The 12,027-nt window shown below is 32.3% G+C and overlaps 1 protein-coding gene across 1 annotated transcript; it reads right to left on the bottom strand.

Annotated features, from left to right (window-relative positions):
• Positions 1–6,977: 6,977 nt before the first annotated feature.
• On the bottom strand, positions 6,978–10,737 carry LOC126656101 (uncharacterized). Its single transcript, XM_050350587.2, has 7 exons — positions 9,624–10,737; positions 8,840–8,956; positions 8,498–8,676; positions 8,322–8,415; positions 8,150–8,227; positions 7,919–8,020; positions 6,978–7,335 (listed from the first exon to the last, which is right to left on the bottom strand). Exons 1-7 carry the CDS (start codon positions 10,113–10,115, stop codon positions 7,201–7,203), a joined length of 1,197 nt encoding a protein of 398 aa, XP_050206544.1. The 5' UTR covers positions 10,116–10,737; the 3' UTR covers positions 6,978–7,200.
• Between the last annotated feature and the right edge of the window lie 1,290 nt (positions 10,738–12,027).

Here is a 12,027-nt window from a genome sequence, read left to right as displayed (position 1 = left end):
CATTTATCATTTATCTTTTAATGTTTATTTGTATGTGTATTTCTTTTTGTTTAAGAATATAATTTATATCTATAGTTTATGTTTTCCAATTCTAACGTGATATTGAAAACACATAAACATACTAACTTAAACATTAAACACATAACTAAACATTACCTGACGATGATCGCGAAGACGGAAACGCCTCACGAATCATCGGGCCTTTACCTCGTCCTCCGCGGAATTTCAGTTTTCCTTTATCCTTTCCCCCTCGCGGAACAAAATAGGGGTTGTAGTGCCTTGCGGGTCCAGAATTTCCTGTCCTAGGAAATGTAGCAGTAGGTTCTTCAGGTTTGGTGTAATAGTACGGCTGGAGGGGTATGTCATTCCTCCTCAACTTACTTTCTATCTGCTTCGCACGCCCAGCCAGATATGCTACAGAATCAGACTTTACCGCCATGAGTTCCTCGAACTCAGGCCCTAAACCTTTGACGTACCTACTTGCAACTTCCTCACCATCACGAACTAACTCAGGTACTTCTTCACATAAACGCATAAACTCAACAGTATATGCCTCCACATTCAAGTCTTCCCTAGTGTACTTATCCATATAATCCCTTAGCCTATCCAAACTTTGGTTTTCTTGCACCTCCCACTCGCTTACGTATTCCCACGACTGATTTGGTGAGTGTCTTATTTGCTGTTGAACCCTCCTTAGATGGTCCACCTCAGCTAAGAACTCTTTTACCTTAAATCCCAGATAAGCTGATGTAGCAGTCGATTCAGACACAGAGCTATGGCTATTTCCAGTACTGTTTATGTCTTCATTCAACATTCTCTCTAATTCCTCTACTCCAATAGCATCCTCCCATATGTCCATGTCACATGCTGATGTTGAGTCAACAGCCTCTATGGGAACAGATGTATCAGGTATAACAGGCAAACCTGGTACATTATGTGGATCAGACCCCACATGCGTATGAGCTCTACTAGGCCCAGACATACTGAAACACATGAAATTTCAGCATAAGTACCGTATGTAATAGTTATAGAAAAATCACATTTTCATATAACAGGTATCAACTATTAAACCCATATAAACAAAACATATAACAATCAAACACAATTCAGAGAAAATCTAACTATTTTCTCGAACAAAAATTCAGAGGAAATCTTTGCTTTGTCCTGTGTTCAAACAGAACCATTCTCCTTGAATATTGGTCATCTGTTCGGACCATTCCGCTCCATGATTGTAACGTGTTTCTAACTTAGGAACATCTCACATGTTCCATCAGTTGTAACGTGTCTCGAACACAAGAACAACTCATGTGTTCCTGATCAAAACATCAATACACACTACACACATGTATAGTTGCTATCTATAGCTGAATGTATTCAATAACTGACAACTGATCAAGACATGACTCGAATCCTATGTTGCTGCAATAGTTCACTAGGAATTCTTATGACTTCTAGTACCTCTACTTAACATATATCAGCAACAATACTTCGGACATTCAAGTCCTAAAACATTGCTTTGATACCACACTTGTCACGACCCGATTTCCGCCTCGAAACCCGAGCCGAGACCGGCGCTAGGGAATGGGAATGGTTGTTCCGAAACCCGTAGCAAGCCTAAAACCTCTATAAATTTTTCGCCTCCTAAATATAAATATATATAAATCTAGATCGTACCTCGCGTACGACCCGTTTTCAGAAAACACCGTTAAAACATTTTTCCGTTTAACGTGGAAATCACATTCTGAGAATATTCATATAGGCGAAATCGCGTTTTCAGAAATGCTGGTTGAATAACCCTAGTTATTCTGACCCACGCGCATTTCTGAAAACCGGTGCGGTGGTACAGGGACTTGGCTCACGTGCCTTGCCTCGCAGGCAGCCCTGTCTCAAACCGCGCACCCGAACAATATGTTTAATAAAATATATCGAACACTTTTCTTTTCAAAGCGTTGTATCAAACATATTTAAAAACATGCATAGCAGGCACACAAACGTAAGGCCAGCTAAAACTACACACAGTGTCTTTGCAGACCAAAGACACGAAGCTTGGCCACCCGTAGGGGACACCATAAAACACCATATGCCTATTGAGTAGCCACTTATTAGAGCTAGACAAAGTCAGGTTCCTATCAGAGTATATAGACAGAGGAACCATGACGTGGCTACAGGCATATCAAACCTATATACACTATTGCAGCATCTAAGAGTTTAAAGTGTTATTTACATAACAACAAGATAAGCTTCCCTGATGGAAAAGGGTGGAAGCTCGACCAGACCCGGTAGCTAGGTACCTGAAAATGATAAACAACAACGGGGTCAGAAATATAAATATTTCTGAGTGAGTAGATAGGTTTACAGTTAAATACCAAAATCGCGTATAGACAAAATATCGGTATATAAAAATATTACCAGTCCTCGATCCAAATGAAACCCTAATCCTGATTATGTTATAATGCTATCATATATATAATGCATATGCACAACTCTTGTTTAATACAGGATGTGCTGTATACATATGTATCACAGCCATCTTGACTCTGTATAGGGTTGCTGGGCCGGAACTTAAATCACTGCCACCTCAGGACTACCCATTAGGTTTAAGCCGCTTAGCAAGCATCTGGCTTAAAACCTAATCTCAATATGTATGCTTATAATATTTACCTCTCATCTAGTTCATTAACACCGGTGATCACACAGTCCTATTGTTGCCCAATAGATAGCTCGTTTCAGTGGATCTTCCTTGGCTAGTTTCATACTTAGTGCGATTTATGGAGTTAAAACAATTGAATACTAATATTCAAAAGTAAACAAATGAACTCACAAACACCGCTAGGTCTGGAACTTAATCCTGTGGTTGTGGTCAGACTGCTGGCTAGCTGGTCGGACTAAACACACAAAGCAAACAGGATAAAACACATCAATATATGTTTCCTATAAAACTTCTAGGTCCTTAAACCCAGATCTAGGTCAAACATATAATCATTCAAACATATAGCACTTATGGTCTCTTTTTAAAACCATATTATAAATTCTCGTTTTGAGAAAACATTCTAACTTCTCTCTGGTTAGGTATCACAATACCTAAAGAAAACCATTTATAGTATAGACCTAATTGTCAAAACAAATTCTCGGTCATATACTAAGTATTTAGCAACACAATTGCTAAATATTTAAAACTGTTTAAACGTTGACTTTAACTCTTTTAAAGTCCATTATAAACGTTTAACTTTACTTTTAAAATCTCCTTTTAAAAGTCTTTAGGTTTATGTTATAAAACCTTTTCAGTTTCTTCTAACACAAGTTATTGTTTTAAAATATCTAACTTTGATTTAAAAACATTTATTAAAAATGTTTTAGGTTCGGTTGGAAAACACCTCGGGTTATTAGGCGAAAGCACGTCGGAATCGCCCCCGGAAAGTCCCCCAAAAGACCGGAGAAAACAAACCCCGACATCCCGTCGGGGTTGCTGTGCGCCCGCACAGCAGTACTGTGCGGTCGCACAGTACAAGCTGTGCGCCCGCACAGCTTAGCTGTGCGGCCGCACAGCATTTTACTGCTGTGCGCCCGCACAGCACATGCTGTGCGTCCGCACAGCATGGTGTGCGCCCGCACACCGTGCTGTGCTCGCGCACAGCGGGCTGCGCACCCGCACAGCCCCGGAAATGAATTTCCGGGACCCCCCGTCCTACTTAAAACGTCCAAAAACGCTATTCTAACGTCCACAATCACGTATACACAATTCAAAATCGATACGGACGTTTAAAACGATAATTCGATACGGTAACCGTTTATAAACGAGTTTATATTCAAAATAAATCGAAATAAACGTTTAATACGGATATAATACCTCGATTACGTGAGTAATCGTTGAAGAAATTGAGTTAGAATCGAGAAACGGATTGACGGCGCGAAACCCTAATCGTCACCGTGCTTCAGAGCTTAAGCAGCTCAATATATTCTTTCAGAATGAAAGAATGAAGGCTCTGCCTTCAATTTGTTAAGTTAGGTTTATATATATAGTAATGGCTAAATGTCCACTTTAGTACTAGCTTCTTAATTAGTCGTTCGTAGCTCAAACGGAAACGACTTCCAAATTTCGTGAAAATTTTACCAAAAATCTAATAAAATATAACAAGAATAAAAATATAATTTTTATTCCCATCCGACTTATATTTTATTGTTAATAAATCATTTTCGATTTATTAAGCCCGCATTGACTGCGCTTGATAAAATTTCTGCTTCCAAATTTTATCAAATTTTCACGATAACCTTTTTAAAATATTCCGCGAATATTAGTACCAAAAATATTCGTTAGGGACTTATGAATTATTCTACACCCAATTCATAAATCCATATTCTCTCCGTTAACTATATAACTAATCAAATTTAAATTCTAAAAATTTAAATTTGCAATCCTATAGCCATAATAAAAATTTAGAGACACTTGTAAATTAAATTTATCTTTAAATTTAATTTACCTACTCCCGTCTAATAAAATATTAGACACGTGGCTATATTTTAACTCTTAAATTTCCGGGTTATTACATCAGCGTAGAACAAATTCAAGGCAATACAAATTAGTTATTTATATATAATTCAGATAATATTTAAAGTACATAATTATATATTTAAAATATTCACCAAAATAAATTTAAAGTATGAGCAAATGAAAAGTTATCAAAGAGCAAGCGAGAAACAAACAAAGAGTAAAAATAATAAAATATCAAATAAAATAATTATGGATCATTAAAAATCGAGAAAATACGACTCTCCCATCTACAAAGTACTATAATATACATTGAAATTTCACAAAACTATTCCTATTAATACTAATTATATTTAAACATTCAATAAAAAAATTATACAAGCAACTAGAGAGCAACTACTAAGCAACTCGAGATCAACTAAAAAGCAATCAAAAAGCTATTACAAAGCAACAAAAAGTAAAAAAGATAAATTTAAGTGAGAAACGATATAAGTGACAAGTAAACTTATAAATAATAAAAAAAATAAAGATAAAAACAAATTTTAAAAATGTAAATTTAAAATGATAAATGTATAAATATAAAAAATACTTGTCTCAGTTTAAAAGAATAAGAAAAATAAAAAAATAAGGTTCAACTAAAAGTTTTTAACTAAGTTGAAAAATAAAAAATAAAATTTTTTTAACTATTAAATACATGTGTCTAAAATTAGATAACAAGAGGCCAAGTATAAAAAATTAAATATAAAAAAATTGAGCATTTAATTTCAAAAGACATGTGTATAATTTAGGCAATTTAAACGTATTACGAGTGAATTAATTGTAATATTTCTCATGCAAATAGGAAATAAGTAAATAATAGATAATAAAAATACAAAAATTAAAATTATTAAATAAAAATTAAAATTAAAAACAGGGATCAAAATAAGTAATTTGAATAATAAAAAAATCAAAGAATTACTAATATAAAAATATATACATAAACAAAAATACATAATATATAAATAAAAATAATAACTAATATAAATAATACTTAAATATTATAAATATATGTAATATATAAAAATTATTATAGAAAGCCAAAAAGAAAATAAAGAAATTGGTTTGATAAAATAATTTAAATCCTGTCAAATGAATGTAGTGGGCACGTGTTATTACAGGAGAAATTGCATTTATTGGTTAGTAAACAAATGGAAGCATGTAGCAGTTTGGGTGTACAGTTGGCAAGGAAAAACGTATATCTGAAAAGGAAAAATTAAAATAAAGTACGCTTGATAAAGTTTACTTTGAGAGAGTATTTTCAGAAAGAAGATAGAAAAAGATGTAAAGAGTGCAATTTCCTCAATAATATAATATAAGAGCCTCTAGATGGGTTTAGCCTTAAAGATACTAATGGAATAAGTATTTAAAGAATAAAATGTATTGTTTGATATTGCTGCTGGTATTATTTCGGGTTAATTATATGCGATGAAGTTTTTTTTTTTTTAACAAAGGCTAATTTTCGTTGATAAAATTGTCAGAATTATAATAGTTGTTGTTTTCAGCTTTCTATCTACAATCTATAGTTGTTGTTTTCAGCTTTCTATCTACTATCTTTAGAGTTTCAAATTAAGAAAAACAAATGTAGTAATACTTGCTATGCAAAATTTTATTTTATTTAGTACTGGAATAGTCTTTATATGTAACTAATTATCTCGTATACATGTTCTATGTTATTAGTAATTAAAAGTTCTATAAAATATAAAATAATTGTATAATAATTTAAAATTAAATTAAATTAATAGTACAGGAATCTAAAAATAATAGTATAAATTATTTGTAATTTTTAAAAACATAATAATATATAAATATAATTTAAAATAGAATAACTAAATAATAAAATACTTAAACTTATAAATTAATTGATTTAAACAAAATAATCAATTGATAAAAAAATACCACTATTGATATAATAAAGATACATAGTTAATTAATTATCCAAATAATAAACTTAGAATAAAAAGAGTGAAAATATTGCCAATTTAGAACAAAAATATTAAAGATCAACAAAATACATATTTGATTTCCGCTCTTCTACATTTTTTAGCAATGAATTTCTATATTTTTATTTGTTAATATTGAATCTCTACATTTTTATTTTTATAGACCTTAGGTCCCTCTACTACATATACTCTACGCGTAGTTAGTCTCGACTATTTTTTTTTTTTAACTTTTATTTTATTAAAATTTAGTTTCTTTTTTTTTTAATTGACCTTATATTTCTAAATGAAATTTTTTTCAATCTGAATTGACATTGTGAATATTTTATATAATAGAGGAATTCAAGATCTACAATATTAAAACAGTAAGGACTCATGACAAGTGAAAATGAAAGGATCCAATGATAAAAAAGGAACAAATGCAGGGACCCAAAAGAACGTTATGCCAAAAAAGAGCAACTATGACAAACAAGCAAGCCCAAATTTTCACTGATGAACAAAAAGAAATACACAAATTCAGAAACCAAAATTGTAGCCTTGCATTGTTAATTTAATTCCACATCCATAATTTACATTTAACCACCTACTACAATACATCCTTTTAAAACAACTTACTCTCCACATAAAAAAAAGATCACATTCAGTCTCCAAAGTGGGGAATTACAGATAAGCCCCTTCATCTGGATGATGATGATGTTTTATGTATATATATGTCACAAGAAGTTTTTGATCAAATTGTCATTTGTCATCCATTTTGACTGAGTTTAGTCTTCTCAATCTTTGATCAAGTTCTGCCATTACTGCTGGTTCCTGCTTTTTCCTTTGCTTTGATATTGTGTTTGTTGTCATTGACCCTATTTTATCAAATGCAACCTGCAACTTTCAACATAATCACACTTATTTTGCCACCTTGTTATGCAAATTCGAAATCGAAAACCGAGATACAAAAAGAAACATCCCTAGCCTACATAGATACTGAAAATGGACATTTCGACATGGACACGGCAAAATAGTGTTATATTAAAAATGTCTACATTAACGTTTTCGAAACGGAAAACGTTGATTCAAACATTTTTTTAACATTTCATAAACTTTACGTTCATAGGTTGCAGTTTTCAAAATTGATATATTCTGTATAATTGATAAAAAAGTTGACAAGTTCATGGGACTAGTTTATACAAAAGTTAATATTGATGTAAATTTCCTATAGCATGCAAGTTCAGAGGGTAAATTGATACTTGAGTCCCCAAACATTTGAAAATATCACTAAAATCCTTTTCATTTGTCCTTTTGATAATAAATACTATGATTTTTCCTCAAAAAAAAAAAATACTATGATTTGGATATAATAGTGACTTGCACTGCAATATTTTCCCTCATTAATCATACAGGGTCTATGAAAAGAAAAGGAGGACACATGTCATTCAAAGAAAAGAACACTCAGAAGTTGGCTTACCGTCAATAACTCGTCGGGATCAAAGAGGTGATGAGTTGTTTTCTGTAATATGTTAATTACATCACCAACATGATGAGTTAGAAGCAGCTCTTCTTCCTTCATCTGCAAATAAAAAGTAAAAAAACTTTAATCCTTTATTCTTTTTTGGAAGAAATCTTCCACTTTTTTTTCAAGTAACCAATATTCAAAAAAATTAGAAGTTTCAGCGAGTAATAGCAACAGCAATAGCACCTTAAACATAGCCAAAGCCACGTGGAACAACACCTTAGCCCCCTCAAAGAAAAGAACATCCCATACTCGTAGAGTTGTCTGCAAATGAAAGCAAACGAAAAAACTGTTAACAATGTGTGCTGTCCTTTTTCAGTATACAGACGAGCACACAAAATTGGGATTCTGCTCTAACCTCAGAAGGCAAGCTCTTCGAGAATAGGCATAGGAACCACTCGGTGGCAACAAGAGACACATCAAACTCCATTTCTTCCAAGTGCGCAGCCAGCCTGCATTTTCCTTCGGCAATTTAAACAAACAAATAGCTATCTAACTAAACGTAGATCAATCGAGTGATGTAATGAAAAATACCTCGGGCACTCTTTAGAAAGCAAATCCTTGAAAACTCTTTGTTCGACGTGGCATCCAGACAAGTTATTCGTATAGCAATCATTAACTAATACATTTTCCAAAAGGACCGCGAGCATCCAGAAAACATCTTCCTCGGTTTTCATAACAAGTAACAGTAGAGCTGCAACATAATTTAAGCCCTGTAAAAAGAAATACTTAATTATTTATCAAAGTGAAGAGTCCGCGCTACTTAGGCCATCAGCATGCAGTAGCTATTTATGGTTACACAAAAATACCTTTCTTTATGCAAAACAATAAGTCATGTACAACAATTGACATTACAATATATGTTTGATAACCCACCTGGCAATAGCCAACGTCAGAGTCACGGAAAGAATATCCAACAAGGACACGTCGGAGAGTAGCATGACCCTCTGGTGTGTCCAACCACGGATGACCAGGGAAGGTTCGTGGCAGATCCTGCAAATATATACAAAGAAAGAGCACAACAAAATTAAAACCATTTAATGGAAAACTGGCTTAGATTAATTACAAAAGAAAACTAATTAAAGATAAAAGTAAAACAAAAAACTAATTAAAGATAAAACAAACTACCATAACAGAACAGACATACAAACAACAGAAACATTAAAATGAACAAAACCAATAACTGAATACCCAATGTACATAAACCTACACCAACCAATTCCTTAAATTCATAAGTCTAGTGTAGTACCAACACTATCTAACAATTCGACCCGAATTACAGCAATTTAGATACACACGGATACATACCGAGTGAATGCATAAACAGAGCTTTTTGAAGTAATTTAACTTGCTTCGAATTTATTAACAAAGACGAAAAAAACAATATAAACTCTCAAAATGATCGATCCCTAATTACATACTAATGATTTAGTATAATTTTAATCTAAAATGAACTGAACAGCAAGGTAATCTAAGAACCAAATCAAAAGAACACTAATCCCCGAATAAGGATTTAAATATCAAATCATAAAATTCAAACCATCACTGCAATTCACAATTGATTCATCACAAACACACTAATGCAAAGCTAAATCTAACAACACAATGGATCATCAAATCAGTCAATAAAACATAAAAGAATCCAAAACTTAAGACTCACATGATCAATTTGCTTAGTAGCAGCAGTAACTTTTCCATCAACAGCTTTAGTAAGATCATTATAATAGCTATCAGGAACCGTAGATTTCTTCTTAGCAGCACCGGAAAGAGAGAACCAAACCTTAGGCCTAAGAACCGGAGGAATCCCTTTTCTAATAAGCCTCTTCAAAGTAATTGCATTAGCTAAAGAAGACAATTTGAGAGATGATTTCAAAGCAATCCCTTCAATAATTGAAGTCACTTGAGGCTGCAAATACCAATTTGCACCTTTACTAGCCTCTAATGCCCACCAAACCCTACCTTGTGTTCTAACTTTCTCTCTAACCTCATTCAATATGTTCACATCATCCACATTCCCTTCTACTGTAAATCCATATAAATCTTGAAATTTAACTGTCAAATTTGCCCTTCTTGAATGAATACTTGGCCTCAAGATAGGAATTTGGTGCTGAAAATCTAAGGAGAATTCTCTATTGCTATGTGTTTGATACATTTCTTGATTTTTTTTGAGGTACCCTTTGATAGATCAAGATGAAAAACAGAGAACCAACAAAAGGAAAGTTTAAATTTTTTGATTTGTCAACCAAAGGCTAGGAATTGAAACATGTGAAAGGGTCAATCTTTGGTAGCTTTAAGACAAAAAAAGTTAAAATTCAATTAAATTTTCAAATGGGTATTTAAGTATTACATTAAACAATAAAAGGTAAAGAAAATTTTCATACTATGAAATACCCATTTTACCAATTCATTAAAAAAAGCTTAAAAATCCATAAGAACCACAAAATTAAAAATATTGCAACTGGGTACTTCGAAAAAGAGATAATTAAACAAGAACCACAAAAACCCAGAAAAACTCAAAAATCCACAGGAACACAAAATTTAAAAATTGCAAGTGGGTACTTCAAAAAAGAGATAATTAAAGAAGAAGAAGAAAAACCCAGAAAAAAAAAAGATCTTTCCCGTTATTACAATGCCTGTACACGAAGAGGAGAGAGAAAGTTAGATTCTTTTTTTGTCAATCTAAGACAAAGAAAGAGAAAATCTGTCAACAGAAATGGATGATTTTCGGACAAAATTGCAAGATAAAAAAAGCCCCTATATTTATGGGTAATTTATTTTTGGCAAAAGGGCTCAAAAACTACCCACCTTTCATTTTTTTTTCAATAGCACCCTGACCTTGTAATTTTTTCAATAGCACCCTATTTCGTATTTTTGGATTTCAATAGCACCCCGACCTTGTAATTTTGTCAATAGCACCCTATTTCGTATTTTTCGATTTCAATAGCACCCTAAATCATCAAATTAAACTCATTTATCGAGGACTTATTTGAATTTTTTTTAAGTTAAAAGGACTTGTTTAAATGTGTTCAAGTAGAAAAAAGTATAATTTCACCTTTAAATTTAGTTCTTTTGAAAATTTTCATCCTTATAGTAATCAAATCATCTAATTTTCTCAATTAGGGTGCTATTGAAATTGAAAAATACGAAATAGGGTGCTATTGACAAAATTACAAGGTGAGGGTGTTATTGAAAAAAAATTGAAAGCTCGGTAGTTTTTGAGCCCTTTTGCCTTTATTTTTCCGCTTATTATTGCATAGAGCTTAATTCTAATAATAATTATTAATAATAATAATAAGCTAGAAAAATGAATTTTCTATTATGGAGAGATTAGGTAGATTTGAGTTTCAGTTGGGACAAAATAAAGAGATGGCTTTGAGTAGAAGAGTTCTCTGGCTGAGATAGAAATGAAAAATTGTGGCAATAATAGAAGTTTTTCTAAGTTCTAGGGGGACTAAAATGGAAATGTTTTTTCGTTTCAGGGACCTAATTTTGTTATTTTCTTTTAAATAACTTTCTATTTTTGTAGATTTTTTTTCGAACGTTGTAGAATTGGAGTGGATAATAATGCGAGACGTTTGGTCGTGTAATAGAGAGAGAGAGATTGATGTTAGCTGCTGTGGTTAGGTTAAAAATTGGACACAGCTTTAGAGGATTTTAAATGACCAAACTAACCTTCATGGTAGTTTAAAAAAATTTAAATTAATGTTGGATTTTTCTTTTATCCTTGTTACCACTTGTAAGTACATTTTTTATATAGTAAAATATATTTTAAAAATTAAGAGTAATTTTTAAATGGCTTAATCACCAAAAAATGTCAAACCTATACGTCTTGTGTCAGTTATAGCCAAATCTTTAAAAAATCACCAGATTTACCGAAACCTTATATGTTCTGTTTCTTTTTTAGCCATTTTTGAATCGAACCGGTTTTTTAACACCTTGTCGCCCACATCACTGCCAACTAAGCAATCGGCTAACATGACAATTGGAATATTCAAATTAGTTTTGGCTATATCTGACACAAGATAAATAGGTTTTGGTATTTTTAGATGAATAAACTTAATTTT

The sequence above is a fragment of the Mercurialis annua genome, linkage group LG7, assembly GCF_937616625.2.
Source record: "Mercurialis annua linkage group LG7, ddMerAnnu1.2, whole genome shotgun sequence".
NCBI classification, from domain to species: domain Eukaryota; kingdom Viridiplantae; phylum Streptophyta; class Magnoliopsida; order Malpighiales; family Euphorbiaceae; genus Mercurialis; species Mercurialis annua.
This window is presented reverse-complemented; position numbering and strand designations above follow the sequence as displayed.